At 48.1% G+C, this 15,469-nt stretch overlaps 1 protein-coding gene across 43 annotated transcripts in view; it reads left to right on the plus strand.

The window, feature by feature from the left end:
- Positions 1-15,469, plus strand: part of MAP4K4 (mitogen-activated protein kinase kinase kinase kinase 4) — a 173,981-nt gene that overhangs the window by 153,354 nt on the left and 5,158 nt on the right. For 27 of the 43 annotated variants that reach the window (XM_024116611.3, XM_024116613.3, XM_055088943.1 and 24 more), the window contains 8 exons: positions 254-429; positions 816-936; positions 1,957-2,148; positions 4,216-4,333; positions 4,648-4,818; positions 9,336-9,479; positions 12,255-12,389; positions 14,800-14,900. In XM_024116611.3, coding sequence (XP_023972379.1) covers positions 254-429; positions 816-936; positions 1,957-2,148; positions 4,216-4,333; positions 4,648-4,818; positions 9,336-9,479; positions 12,255-12,389; positions 14,800-14,900 — 1,158 coding nt within the window. The remainder of the gene's footprint in view (positions 1-253; positions 430-815; positions 937-1,956; positions 2,149-4,215; positions 4,334-4,647; positions 4,819-9,335; positions 9,480-12,254; positions 12,390-14,799; positions 14,901-15,469) is intronic. The other 16 variants (XM_055088950.1, XM_024116620.3, XM_024116621.3 and 13 more) reach the window with 1 other exon arrangement.

Genomic DNA, 15,469 nt, shown 5'->3' on the forward strand with positions numbered 1-15,469 from the left:
CACCTTGGACTTTTAAAAAAATCTTTTCTATTTTTTGTTTTCTATTTTTGTTTTATCTTTTTGACTTTTCTTGGTCTCGTCTTTTCTGTCGAAAGCTTTGAGAGCTCCCCTCCATGATACCGGTAAACACCCTACAAGACAGTTTGGCAAAGCTGGCGTGGCCGTTTGATGGATAGTGAGAACGAAGCGCTTGGCCCTGTGCCGTTTCCCCGTCGCTCTCCCGCCTGACCCTCTTTTCTGTCTCCTGCACTAGGACCTGACGGCCCTGGCCAGAGAGCTCCGAGCGGCGGAAGACGTGCGGCCGCCGCACAAGGTGACAGACTACTCCTCGTCCAGTGAGGAGTCCGGGACGACGGACGAGGAAGACGACGACGTGGAGCAGGAAGGGCCCGAGGAGCCCACCTCGGGGCCGGAGGACGCCAGAGCCGCGTCAGTCCCACCCTACTTTAGGGAGGATGAGTGTCCCCACTGGGCCTTCTTTCCACTTGGGACCAGTTGTTGTAAACCTGTCCTCTGACCCTGTGAACGTTTAACGTTTCCCTGTCGTGGAGTCAGCTGCAGACGGCCTTTCTGTTTTCCTCCTTCTCTTCATTGGTGTGTGTGCATGTCAGGGCCTCTTCCAGTCCTCCGTGTGTTTCATTTCTTCTTCTTAATTTGAGGCTGTGAAAAAAGGGAAACTGCAGTTTATTTTCCTTGAGGAAACTTTATACCTGTAGCCCGATCTCCTCTTAGGACTCCGAGAAGGTGAAAAATCTAAACCGTATATCCTCGGCTCCTGGGTTATGGCCCTTCACATCTGGATTTTGTCTCAATAGGTCATCTCTGAACTTGAGCAACGGTGAGACGGAGTCCGTGAAAACCATGATCGTCCACGACGACGTGGAGAGTGAGCCAGCCATGACGCCGTCCAAGGAGGGCACCCTGATCGTCCGCCAGGTACCCGCGTCCTCGCTCCTCGTTGGAGGCTGGCTTCTCCTGTAGTCATTAACCCACTTGCTCATTCACTCACTCATGCTGTTTCTACATCATCGTCTGTTCTCACCTAACAAGAGACCCGAGGGTTACCCGGAGGGTAGCGTCGTGTGCTGCATGCCCCGAGGCGGCCAGCAGGGCCCCCGCCCCGCTCGCCTGCATGTCACGCGGCAGCCCTCATCCCAGCAGCCCGCGAGCCCCACGGTCTGCGTCTGAGCGCAGAGAAGCCGCAGGGGGCACGCCGCGGCCTGCAGCGGGTCTGCAGCCGGGCAACGGGGGTCTGCGCGGAGCTCTCGGCTCCGAGGCCGGGGGTCTGCGGCGGGAGCCGGCTAGGCAGGCAGGCAGGAGCTGCCCGGGGCCGGGAGCCGGAGCAGGGGGGGGCCTCTCTTCTGTGCTCCGGGCGTTAGGCTCCTCCCTCGTTGAATATGGATCGTGTGCCACCCAGGCGTGCTCCGTTTGGATTACCAAGTCTTACAACGGTCTGTTCATTTCTTAGCTCAGATGGAAGAAAGGGATGTGCTTCTCATTTAAGTGGAGCAGGGCACCTGTGTAGCACTTCGGACTTTTCCCTGAGTGTGTTTCATGCTCTGGCAGTGCATTCGTATGGAAAGCGGGAAGGGCCTGGTCCGGACAAGACCGGGATTCAAAGAAGTGACGGGTACTTTCTAGAGCTTTAGACAGATTTAAAAAGGAAAGAGAAGAGCCAGTGGTTTTGGTAACAGCAGCTCATGTGGCAGATAAACCAGATTAAACACCCGCTGTTTGGGTTCTGCGGTCTCCAGATGAGGTGCTGTGAATTCTGTCGGCTCAGCCTCGGCATTTGGCGAGGCGGCGTGAGCAGCTCAGGCTGAGTTCCTCCAGTCGTCCCTTGATGACGTAACAGAGTTGCGAGTCACAGAGCGCCGCCAGCGGTCAGGTATCAGTAGGGTCTTCGGCAATGTTAGCGGCGCGCGAGCGAGACCAGTGTGCCTGTTTTCTCTGCAGAGTGCAATTGACCAAAAGCGCGCCAGCCATCATGAGAGCAATGGCTTTGCCGGTCGCATTCACCTCTTGCCAGATCTCTTACAGCAAAGCCATTCCTCCTCCACTTCCTCCACCTCCTCCTCCCCATCCTCCAGCCAGCCGACACCCACCATGTCCCCACAGACACCCCAGGACAAGCTCACTACTAATGAGGTATGTCTCGCACCACAGCTGGCTGCTCTCCCAGGGTTAGACCAGCACTGCCTAGGAGCTAGTTTGCAGAGCCCTTCCCACACCCTCACCTCCCCTCCCCGCCCGCCTTCTTCTGTCACCTCCCCTTCTCTCCCACCACCCCACCCCGCCAGTAACAAGTTTCAGATCTGCATACAAACCCCTTAACCCCTGGAGCAATTTCCCCCCAAACTTGCCCGTTCACTGTTTACTTTTCTCTAGATAAGTGTAGTTGCATGGCTTTCCTCATTCAGTTTATTTTTCAAAAAAAAAGTCTAAAACGATTGCTGTGTTCTCAGATGCATTATGTATTTGGCATGAAATTCTGGTAGTCATTTGTGGAATCTGCCTTTTTCATTCTTTTTATCCAGTAAATCAAATATACAAACGTTTGGTTAAGCAGACTTGGCCTTATCGGGATAAATGTGTCGCTCTGTACAGGAACCTCCTTCCAAAAGGGCTGGATCTTTTTTGTTTGTTTGAGGGGGGGGGGAGGGGGTGGGCGTTGTTGGTTGGTTACTCTTATTTATTTTTGCCAACCTTGTTGAAAGGATTTCTCTCCTTGAAATTTACAAGCACTCAGAGTTTAAGAGGCCAAATTGCTTTGGGGGGAAACCTAGAACATTAGGATGTTAAACAAGAAGGGCAAAGAACAGCGTGCTTTTAATTTCAAATTTTGAATGGGAAATCCTGTGTGCTTGTTCGAAGGCGTGGCTGTGTGCTCTCAGTCTGGGTGCCGGTTGGGTGATTCTTGCTCTTTGGAACAGGCTTATGCCCCAAGTGCAGGGACAGTCCACCGTGGGCACCCTGTCCTTAGTTAAGCAAGTGACTGTTTTCGTGGGAGGTTTGGTTTAAATGCCTTTGTCTAACAGTTGAAGGAGGTTGCAGGTGGCACTGTAGCTTCAGCCAATCTTGTCAATGTAAGCATTGAGCTGCCGGCCTGCCCACCTGCTCCTCTTTTGGTTCCCTCGTTAGAAAGAATCAGAATAATCCTCTCCCCTTGAGGAGCCAGGGGCAAGTCGACTGCCAAGGCAGGCCCGGCATCAGATTGGCCGCCACCGGCTGGATGGGCCCCAGTTCGTGGGCCTGGGCAGGAAGCCTGCCAGCAGGCAGCCGTGTCAGGTGGGAGGGGAGAGCTGAGGGGAGGGGGTGGGCTGCAGGACTTGTGACTTCAGCTGACCAGGGGAGTGAAACGGTACAGGACAAAAGCACGTGGTCAGACATGGTTTTTTTCCTCCGTTTATATATCCCACCTACACTTACATCCCTTCTTATATTTACACTTGGCTCCATTTTGCTCTAATGTGTAGTATTTACAATAACCCTTAACTCACCAAACTGGCAAGTTTATTTTTCTGTTTGTTTTGTTTTTAATTGTCATTACATTTCCACTTAACAATTTGTTTCACTTTCTTTGTGCTGTTTTTTTTTTTCTGTCTTAAGTTACATTATTAACCAAAACACTCCTATTCCTAAAAGAGCAAAAGGATATGCCTTACTCTGTATTTGCACCTTTCACTAATGAGCCCCTATTTGATATGGATTTTATGATGATGCACCTGAAGTGATGGTGGCCAAAGCTTCTGTAGCTTTCTGGCAAGAGGCTCACTTTAAAAGAAACGGTATAAAATGAAGATTTGCCAGTATTCCAACATAGATTCATTGGACTTTTTGGGGGGTAGGAGAGTAAATTCAAAAATTGATGAATTGAGATCAAGACGTTTCAAACTGCCTTTAGGAGTTTTTATTATAATTATTTATTAAAAACCGGAGGAGCGTGAAGTATAGATTTTGCTGGTAGCTTGCGTGTTCGTCATAGAGGAGCGATACTTCTGAAAAGAGGGGTAGCTCTCTTTGGCTCCCGGTTAAACGGCCTGTATTGGGGGGTGTGGGGTACACACGCAGAAGCACCTCCGGAGCATTTTGGGGGAGGAGGCGGCGGGATAGGGCTTTTGTATTGGGAAGCAGTGCGTTGTAGAGGTGGGTTGAAGTGTTGTATGTTTGTTCCTTTACTGTCATTGTATTAATACGACTGAATTTACATTGCAGACTCAGTCCGCTAGTAGCACACTCCAGAAACACAAATCTTCCTCCTCCTTTACACCTTTTATAGACCCCAGATTACTACAGATTTCTCCATCTAGTGGGACAACAGTGACTTCTGTGGGTAAGTAAAGCAGCAACAAGAAAGCAGCTGACGAGTGGGCCCGGGCACTTCGCGCTGCTCTTTCTGGTGGCTTGGGCACGCATGCTGGTGGCTGGCAGGCGCAGACCTCGGACCAGATGCCCGGCCCGCTTGCGCTGCCTTATTTGCAATGAGCTGCAGAGTCAGTTTCCTTTTTCCATGTACATTCCTTACAGATTTCTCTTCCTAGGCAAAGAGTTGGTTGTGACGTGAATATCGGCTTGAGGCGTAGCGGGGAAGGGAGCAGGCCCAGTGCTCGTGGAGACACAAAATAATTCCAGTGTCCTGTGTTTCAGTGGGATTTTCTTGTGATGGAATGAGATCGGAGGCCATAAGGCAAGATCCTACCCGGAAGGGCTCAGTGGTCAATGTGAATCCCACCAACACTAGGCCACAGAGCGACACCCCAGAGATTCGCAAATACAAGAAGAGGTTTAACTCCGAGATTCTGTGCGCTGCCTTGTGGGGTAGGTGTCTCACTGTGACTCTGACCCTTTCGCTTTTAGTCTCAAGGATGGGCCGGTCGTTTATAGGTAGTGCAGGTGTTCTTGGAGGCGTCGTTGGCGGGTGAGATAGAAGACTCTTGACGTCCATCCCCGTAGCCTGTCCCTGCAGGAATCCTGCAGGGACGCACACAGGCCTGCCCTTGTTTCAGCCATCGGGTGTTGCAAAGACTGACTCATCTCCGTTGCTTCATATAAAGAAGAAAAGGGGGCTTCCCTGGTGGCGCAGTGGTTGCGCGTCCGCCTGCCGATGCAGGGGACGCGGGTTCATGCCCCGGTCCGGGAGGATCCCGCGTGCCGCGGAGCGGCTGGGCCCGTGAGCCGTGGCCGCTGAGCCTGCGCGTCCGGAGCCTGCGCTCCGCAGCGGGAGAGGCCGCGCCGGTGAGGGGCCCGCGTACCACAAAAGAAAAAAAAAAGAAGAAAAGGGAAAAAATGAGAAGGACATTTGATTTGGCCCATATTTATAGGGAGAATGAAGAAATCTGTCGAATTTGCTTTTCTTTAAGTGTTTCAGTTTATCATTTTTCCCTTGCTCTTTGTGACTTGGGCCTAACATCTGAGTGGAGCCCTTAGACGCAGTCGGCCTGGGCCGAGAGTCTGCGGGAGGGGCCGTGAGCCGCCTTACCACGCAGGCTTGCGTGGACACCGTGAGAGGGGTTCTCCGAGTCTGCGGTGCGCACAGCTCTGCCGCCTCCTGGCTGTCACCCCCGTCCACCACCTCCCCGAGCCCCGCAGGTGCGCCTGCTCTTGCCTTGACCGCGCCTTCCAGTGCCACACCTGTTAATACTCCCTGAATCCTGCCATGGGCTGTTTGAAGCAGGGAGGAGCCCTGCCATTGTATTCAGAAAAGTTTCCTGCTCCTTGGACGTCGGCGTGTAAACGCGTGAGGACACAGCACATCCTCTCACGGGCTCTCCTGGTGTGTCCACGATGGCTCTGCCTTTCCCCTGTGACCCCATCAGCTCTTCTCAGTCCCGGCCCCTCGCCTGGCCCAGAGCGATGGAAGCAGCCACGAGGGCCTCGGGGTTCACCTGCTGAACCTCGAGGTGGTTGCTTCCTCCTGTCGTTCCGGAAGGGCCCGTAACTTGATAGACTGTCCTCCTCCGCCGCCTTCTGGGCCTTGGTCTGTCCTGGCTTCCCTTGCCCCTTCCGCGAGCGAGCCCCTACCCCCGCTCCCCCGAGGGCTTTGGAAGAGCCATCTCTGCCCATTGCAGGCACAGTTTTCTTCATATTTAAGGCCTTCTTGGGGGTGTTTATGTCATCAAAATGATTACATTATGTTCAGCGTAGAAGTAACGTTAAATATGTTAGTTCTTTCCAAATTAGCGAAGTCATCTGTGCCTAGGATGTTTGCCCTTGGTAGCAGTGTCACACTTAATTTATGGTCCTCTAATGTCCTGTGAAGTGCTGGGCCCCATTCTGTGTGCCTTCATCTGATTTTTCTTTTTTAAACTAAAATCCTTCTTTTTCCTAATTAACTTCTTCACTGCCTCTGAGAAAGATAGGTGACTCTCTCAAGCCTGTGTGTTTCATCATGTCAAGAGAGAGGGAGGTGACTTAAAATAGGTGACTTCTGTATCCGAGTGTGTTTGAGTTGCCCCGTGTCAGGGTCACGTCACTGGTGGATTTCCTTAAACTGCTTGGGCTAGCTGTCTTGAGTTACCTTTTAAGTGAAGTTAAAAATAAGTCTCTTGAAGACATAGACCCAGAAAAGTTAAAGCATGTACTATGAGAGCTGTAGCCTGACAAGAGGAGGAGGTCCAGAGGAGGCCGCAGTGCTCTTGAAATGGTGAAATTGACGCGTTTGTGTTTTGCTGACCCGCGTTAGGTTAGTTTTTTGTGTACCTTCCTAGAAAATGCTTGCAGTGAGCATCCTTCGTCTTACTGAACTGACTTTTGTTTTGTAAATTACTGCATATTTATTTAAGTTTTTAGTAAGGCAATTTCTCCTTATTTACAGCCGGAATTATTTTAACACATCTTTTGGATGTGATAGTTTCCATTCTTATGATCATGAAGAATTGTGTGCACTTACTTTGCTGCTTTGACTGCAGTGTAATTCATCGTAGAATTGAAGGGAGATTTTAAATCACATGTTACAGAGCTCTTAGCCATTTCTTCCATCACCCTGCACCAGATTCCTGTGGATACAATTGCAATTCCTAGCCCTGCTTACCTTTGAACAATTAGCATTATAAAGTTTAATTGTAACTAACAATTGTAAGGTTTAAAAAAAGTACATTTATAAAAGAAATCGGTGCAGCATGCCACAGTTTTTTTCATAGGCCCATAATTTCCAGGGTTGCTCTTTTCCAGTGACTGTCTGTATTCTTTTGACTGCTAGCACTCAGTATTTTACGAAATGACACAGTTCTTGGAAATACATACTGGAGAATTGGAAAATATGATAAGTGCTAAAATAGCTACAATTTTTGTGTATATGAAGACTTTTTTTCAGCTCTTTTGAATCTTTATTCTTTCTTGCTGTAAACTCTTGATGGAGGTTTGAATGGTGTTTGTTTTTGGATGTTTTTGGAACCCACGAATAATAGATTTCACAATGCTCGTTGTAGTTATTACACATTTGGGTAGTTGACGTAGGTTTTTTTAGCTTCCCAATATGGAAGGTCGACCAGGAAAATGGTGAAATATTGTATGAACTGGAATGAACTCCTTGGCTGTCAGCTAAAGTTGGACAGCAGTTTAGCTTGCCGCATACAGCGCTTCAGCGTATTGGTAACCGCAGCCATGCATGCCGGGCACTCTTAGTTGCTAAAGTAGCGGTGATGTGAGTACATGTGTAAATGCCAGGTTCCCCGCTGTCCCCCGGGACCCAAAAGGTGTTTCTGGTTTCCTCACAAGGTTTCCTTGGGTAGATGCTGTCCTCCTGGTGCTAGGGTTCCCCCACTCAATACCAAATAGGCATGGAGCTGAGGGTGGGCGGGGAGGGTGTTTTCCTGTTGCCTTCACAATTGTTCTTTTGAAGTTTTCTGGAAGAGTGTGTGTGTGTGTGTGTGTGTGTGTCTGAATAAATAAATATGACGTGGTTCAAGACATATATGCTATTCTCCCCTGTCATTCCATCTGCCTGAAAATACTGACGGAGCGATTACTCTGTAAAAGCACACATACTTCGTTCCTTCCCTCAGCGAGTTTATTATCCAGTTTAGGGACTCAGTGCAAACACAGGTGTGCCCAATCCCCTAGGAGTACAAGGTGCTCTGTGCTACAAGTTACCAAGTTAGTTTAGGCAACCAAGGTTATAGACCAAGGAAATCGGTGTCATTGGGAAAGTAAGTGAATGATAAAGTCGGCTTGAGGGGCAGAGAGTTCTGAACGCTGGATGGATGCTTTCGTACCCTCTCGGAGAGAGAGTGAGCCGTTTCTGAAGGCACAGTATGGCCCGATGAGTGTTGCAGGAAGGTTAGGGTTGTTTGCGGTACAGTCGCAAGGAAGTAGAGGGAGGGAGGGGGTCGCAGCAGCCTCACCTCAGGCCTCTACCCGTCCGCGGTGTGAGGCGGCCAGAGCCTGAGGCGGGGAGAGCAGAGGAACGGGAACGTGAGGGGGGGTCTTCTCGGGCGGGGTCAGCTTGGCTAGTTGCATGGAGCAGCTGTGCTGGCGGTGCTGCTGATAGAAGCGGCAGGGCTCGAGAGGCTGGTCTCGGTAGGACTTGGAAGTGGACGACGAGCCAGGAGTTGGGGGTGGAATCAGGAGTTAATGGTTCTGAGGTCCTGCTCCAGCAGACAGACAGACAGACAGACAGCAAGGGAGACGCCCGCGCTTAGGAAGCAGAGAAGGTGCGTGCAGGCCAGGGGGAGACCTGACGAGGCTGGAGAGGGCGGGGCCGCGATGGGCCCGCGGCCGGAGGCGCGCCCCGCCCCCCGCCTGCGCACGCGCACTGCTGGTGAGAAACCGCGAGAGCCAGGACCGAATGCTCTTGTTCCTTTCTTAAGGAAGATGGAGGGAGGTCTTTAAGAAAACCTTAAACTGAGTGATAGACGCCCGAGCAGTCACAAACTGTTAAGGACTAAGGGGGCTGTGTATGGCTCATTCTAGAAGTTTGCCCGCGAAAAGACAGGTGAAGGAAGCAGGCGGGGATCGTGACATCAGGCGAAGGGTTGTTCGGGTGTTTGATGTGACGGATGAGATGGAGAGTCTGTGGTACCCAGGAAACGGTGGGCTGGGACGTCCTGGGGCAACTGAGGAAGAACCGGAAACTGGAGGGTGGTGAAAGGTAATCAGGGGGATGAGGCGGGCTCGTGTCGTCCCCCCACACCCCCCAGATCCTTTTTTTACTTGTAAGTGAGTATTTCACCCTCTCTCCTCTGTGGTGATTTGTTGCAGTTTGGGTACTTTAAGCTCTCTTGTTTATGGGTGGCTTGAGGAAACCACTCTTCCAGATAGACTTTGCTATCCGCTCCATGCAAGGCTGTTTGTCAAGCACAGAGTAAAATTGTGGGCTTTCTGTGTCCTTGAAATAGGAGTGAACTTGCTGGTGGGTACAGAGAGTGGCCTGATGCTGCTGGACAGAAGTGGCCAAGGGAAGGTGTATCCTCTGATCAACAGAAGACGATTTCAACAGATGGACGTCCTGGAAGGCTTGAATGTCTTGGTGACAATATCTGGTAAGCGTGTGTTCAGGGAAAGCAGGCCCCCAGCACTGTTTAAAAACGTGGTACTTGCTGGCACACAACTCGAGTGAGTTCCTTTTCTGAAGTAATAGCTAAATGACCTAGAACCGTAGCGTGATTTTACAGTAACGTGGTAGGAAAATGTATTCAGAGGGGACCACATTTGCCTGGGGCTCTGCTGAGAGGTCCGGGCAGCACAGGAACCTGCACTTGCTCCTTCACACTGCCTGCCACCCTGCTGCCGCCCCCTGCGGCCTGTCCCGTTCAGAGTGTGGGTTTATGTCCACTCCCTCCCACACGGCTCTTTCATGCACAAGCAGCTGTTCTTTGCCATTGATGGTAAAAGTATCGTGGGTTTTTTTTTTTTTAATGTCAGTCAACACTTACTATAAGTGTCTTTTTAGAAAGAGCATTTTTCTTAGTATAAATTATATGTGTTCATTGTAGAAAGTAAGAGACTACTGCAGAAAAGCAAATGGGAGAAATAAATAGCAAAATCATCCGAAGATGACATCTGTTAACTTCAGTTTTTAATTTCCAGTCTTTTAAGCATGCACACACTCAGGATACACACTTAGGGGGAAAAAAAATCTCCATAAAAATAGTTATGCAACATTTCAAACATTGAGAGAATAATATGATACCCATATGCTGACGAGATAGTTTTCAACAGATGTTCGAATACACTGCTATGCATACATTTGGTGTCTACCTGCCCTTGGTAACCACTGTTCTGAAGTTTAAGTGTATCCCGTCCTTTCTTGTTTGTTCAAACCTTGTAGGCTGCTCTCTCCTGTCCCTGAACGTTCCTTCATGGTACCCATTCTGCGCGGCTATAGGATGTTTCTTTGCACAGACGTACTAGAGTTTGTTTACTAGTTTTCTGTTGTTAGTCTTTCCGATTATTCCTTTTTTTCCCTCTCATGTAAACATTTTTCACAAGTTTCTTTGCAGCTCACTTAACCATCGGGCATATGAATGAATCCATGTTGCCTAGATCATAACCTCCTAATAATTTGTGGTTTTGCTGGGGTCAAAGAATATGTAGAAGTGTAAGACTTGGCCTCTGATAACCAGCAGTGATTTTGATTTAATTATCTGCGAACTCAAACTTGTTATATTTATTTATATGTAACAAATTTCTGGCAGTTGCTTTAGTTTTCAAATAGGCTTTTGGGTTAAGTAAAGATGTTCATTGAAATGCAAAAATTTCACCATCCATCTCATACTTAAATGAGAAAACAACCATTTAAAACTTGAGCTTTAAAAAGCGATGGAAAATAGGTTTTAGAATTGTAGGAAAAACAAATCAGCTAAAAAATGGTTTAAGCCTCATTTTGTGATCCAGCGAGCACGGTGATCCATGGGGATCCGTAGTGAACTGAAACCACTTTTTGGGTCTACTTTTCTGTATTCTTTTCCTCTTTGTAGCTTTCGGTGTTTTTCAAAATCATAAAAGTAATTAATACATGTCAGTTGTAGGCAACTTCGAAAACAGAAAAAAACTTAGGAAGAATAAAACAAAATGTAACCCCCATCTCAGAGATACCTCTTGTTAACATTTTATTGTATTTCCCCCTCCTCGTTTCTGTAACTGTATCTCACAGTGTGGGAGTAAAACACTGTACATAAAACGATGTCGTCTTTGTTTCACTTAATATATTGAGTATTTTCCCACATTCAAAAATTCTTCAAAACTTAAGAAGATTGTGTTGAAGTCTAAGACATGACGCAGAAAGTGCGCAGACGTATAAAGGTGTACAGCTCCGTGAAGAGTCACAGTTAGAACCCATCCACGTAGCCCCCCACCCTGGGGACGAGGGGAGCCATCCCAGCCCCCGGTGGCTCCCCTGCACTGCCCCTCCTCCCCAGAGGGAAGCCCTGTCCTGACTTTGAACACCTTAGAACACGCTAGATACGCTTTTGTGTCTGGCTCTTTTCCTAGAGCAGTTTTACGTTTACGCAGAAATTGAACAGAAAGTATAGACAGTCCGCATATTGGCCCTTTCCAGTTTCCCCTATTCTCTCGCATTAATGTGGTACATTTGTTACAGCGGATGAACCAGTATTAATACTTTAGCTAACAGGTTAGCTGAAGTCCACAGTTTGCATTAGCGTTCTCTGTGTGTGTGTGTGCTCTGGGTTCGACACACGCATAATTTTATCCACCGTCACAGCATCATACAGACTCCTTTCACTGCCCTAAGAATCCTCTGGTGCTCCACCTCCTCCTCCCTCCCTCAGAGCACCTGGCAACAGCTGGTCTTTTTTTTTTTTACTGTCTCCATATTGCCTTTTCCAGAATGTCATAGGTGGACTTGTGCAGTCTGTAGCCTTTTCAGACTGTTGAGAGCAAGTACCTTTTTATGAATCTCTGCGATAACATCTTTTGTCTGTTCTAGGTGCTTGCTCAGTATTTCTGCTGGGCTGTCTCTCTGCTAATTGATTCATAGGCGTTCTTTACGTGTTCTGGGTGTGAGTCTTTGTGAGCTCTGTCAGTTGGGCTCATCTCCAGTTTATGGCTTACCGTTTGCTGGGTGATCTATGAAACCCTTTTGTGCTCGCAAACGGGAAATAATAGTTACACTAGAGGGTTTTGAGAATCGATGACGTCATAGCTTGAATTGAGTTTCTAGTGAAACTGATACAAAATGTTCCCTAGGGGGATGATATTTATTGTTTATTGCTGTTTCTTTTGGTTACTGTTGTTGTTAATGATGATAGCTGCTTTTGAATATGCATGTAAAGTACTTATATTTGTTTTGCTAGGCAAAAAGGATAAGTTACGTGTCTACTATTTGTCCTGGTTAAGAAATAAAATACTCCACAACGATCCAGAAGTTGAGAAGAAGCAGGGCTGGACGACCGTGGGGGACTTGGAAGGCTGCGTGCACTACAAAGTCGGTACGTTCCGCGACGGCCCTCAGGGTTCTGCTTTTCCAAGGTTTAATTAATCTTCCATCTAAAATCCATGTGTTTGTGAAGCTTTTAGTAATGAACTTGTCTCTGAGACTTGTAACTCATTTCTGTGTCAGGATGTTTCTGAGGCGCCTTCTAATCCTGAGGCCTGCAGGCCTGCAGTTAATCTTAACTCCGGCTGTCCCTGCCCTCTGGCGTGAGCCTCTTCTCACCCTTTCCTTGGACAGTCCACACGCTCTCTGTAAGATGTGGCTCACATCTTGCAGAGGAGAAGGAAGCGTTGCCAGAGGAGAGACATTTGGACTCCTCCTTTGTGCTGTAGGCTTGTCCTCACTTGGAGGACTCTGGGTCCTTGGCAGTCACTGAACGTTTGAGAGTTTGCCCAAGTAGCTGTGGCCTGTCGGTTTGCATTAAATGCGCTGTAGAGAGCTACTCTGCTCATCACTAAGAAATGAATCTTGCTGGCCAGTCAGTGCTTCACGGCAACCATTTTGTTCTTTTTTTTTTTTTTTTTTTTTTTTTGGTGCAGCGGCCACGGCTCACGGGCCCAGCCGCTCCGCGGCACGTGGGATCCTCCCAGACCGGGGCGCGAACCCGGCTCCCCCGCATCGGCAGGCGGACGCGCAACCACTGCGCCACCAGGGAAGCCCCGACCGTTTTGTTCTTTTCTCCTCAACATGCCTGCCGTGCTTCTCATGAAATAGGATCTCACAAGAACAAAACCAAAATAAGTTTTTTCGTGTTGGGGAAAAAAATCAAAATATAGGTACTAATGTTGGAAATAAAGGGGACATAATGGAGCTTAGCCCAGTTACAGTTTTATGGGCGAGATGATGTGTTCTAATTGAATTTGAAATGGGAGGTTGAGAAGGTTAGCAAATGGTATAAGTCTTAAGTATACAGAGACTGTATACTTCCTTGTTTATGAAACTACATACTGTAGTCAGTGCCTCTGCTCCCAGAAATATTACAGTCCTTGGCATTGTCGTCTTGTTTATGTAACCTGTCCACGGCCCTCAGCTCGTTGGTTACTAATGCGGTGCGGCTGCCACCCCGGTAGTGGACTGACTCTGAGTGATCCTGCAGGGTTCTATCACCTCGGTATAGATTTCGGGATTAGAATTTTCTGTGTGGTGTTTTTGTGTACTGTTTTTATTTGTTGATATGTAACTGAAATCGTCTAAGGCTAAATGTAATGAAATGGCTCATAACAGCTGAAATGTCCCTGAACAGATGACCCTACAGGAGAGTGAGAGGCAGATGTGTTAAACTGAGCTGGGCTCAGAAGGCGGGGTGGGGGCGGTATTTAAATTTATATGTAAATTAATTATCATGAAATAAACTTTAAAATTTCTTTCTTCAGTGACATTAGTACATTCCAGGTGCCCAGTAGCCCCATGTAACTAGTGGCTGTCATAACAGCAGGGTGGACATGAGACCTTTCCATCACAGAAAATTCTATCCCATCAGCACTGGTTTCGACGGCCTCTTATAATCCTTTGTATCCTAATAGTCATGTGACTCACTTGAATAGTGACAGTACATGAAATAACAAGGAGAGTTATCAAGCCAACAAGCCATGTCTCATGGTCAAAGGCGGGGTGCTGCGGTTTAGAGAGCCCATGAAAACACCGGGAGTCTGCACCAGCCCCGTAAGTCAGGTGTGGCCAGGGCCCCTCCGGGTATCTGCTCTAAGCAGAGTTGCTGGCTGTGAAGAGGACTGAAATAGCTGTGTAAAGGAGGCCTACATATATATATATATATATATATAGGCCTCTCTTTAGTAAAGAGAGATTTCCTTTACTTTTGGTACACAACTTGAGCTAAAATCCTAGCAATTACTACTGTCTCTGTAGCTCAGGAAGTGGTTCGAAATGATACTTGATCTTGTACACAGAAATAGATAGAATTCAAACTCAGTTGATGAGGATTTTGTCGTAGCGTTCTGTGTTCCTCCATCTGTAAGCCCCACGCAGGACTCAGGAAAGGCCACATGGAAGATTTGACCTCTTGCTGGGGTTCGGGACCCTCTTGTCTGGTAAATCACATCATTACCCTTTTGAACTAGTACTGAGCCCCCGAGGTGGTCGGGTGGAAAGGCTGGCACTGTCCTGGATTATTCGGTGCCTACAGCCTAGGAAGCTTAGGGACGTCATCGACTGCAGCCAGGGTATGGGGGCGAGTCCAGCACGGCACGGAGGAGGATGGGAACAGCCTGAACGGTACGTTGAAGAATCGCAAGAGCGAACCACGAGGCTTGACCTCTCAGCATTTTTCTCTCGTTGGTTTGGGTGGACCAGCAGAAAGGCATGTTTAGAGAGTCTGCAGAGGACAGCGGAAGGATTTAGAGTTCCTCCCTGACACTGACCTGTGCGCCTCTTATTTGTCGTTGCAGTAAAATATGAAAGAATCAAGTTTCTGGTCATTGCTTTGAAGAGTTCTGTGGAAGTCTATGCGTGGGCACCCAAGCCATACCACAAATTTATGGCCTTTAAGGTAACAACATCGAGTGCGCTTAAAAGTAGTACCAGCCGTGCGCGCTGTGGCCGAGAGCCGGGGAGTACGTCTAAAAACCCCGAATGGTTACACCTGATCATTTAAAAGCATGTGCTGATACTGGTATAACCTGATCATGAGAGAGGCCATCTCTAATGGAACAAGCGGGGCTACCGGCTTTCTGAGTCCTCGGAGTGTGAGAGCGGAGCGGGGTGCTGGGCAGGTACCTGGGTGGACAGGACAGACTGACGCCGCCCCCGTGTGAGAAGCAGACCTTGACCTTCCACCTAAAGTCATGGACGTGTATAAAGATTTAGATCTTCATGTTTTTGACAGCTATCCAGCAATAGGCAGCTTTAAGGTATATCTATTCAGCAGAGGACTAATTAAAAATGAAGTTGCAGAAACTCTTGATGACACAAGGAATGCATTATTACACATTAAATGGAACAAGTATTAAAATATGTATAATATACCATTTTTGTTCAAAGAAAAATACTGTAGAAAAATATTAGCAGTTATTTTTGTGGATTTTTTTTTCTTTTTTTTTTTTTTTTTTTTTTTTTTTT

Source organism: Physeter macrocephalus, chromosome 12 (assembly GCF_002837175.3).
Source record: "Physeter macrocephalus isolate SW-GA chromosome 12, ASM283717v5, whole genome shotgun sequence".
Lineage (NCBI taxonomy): Eukaryota > Metazoa > Chordata > Mammalia > Artiodactyla > Physeteridae > Physeter > Physeter macrocephalus.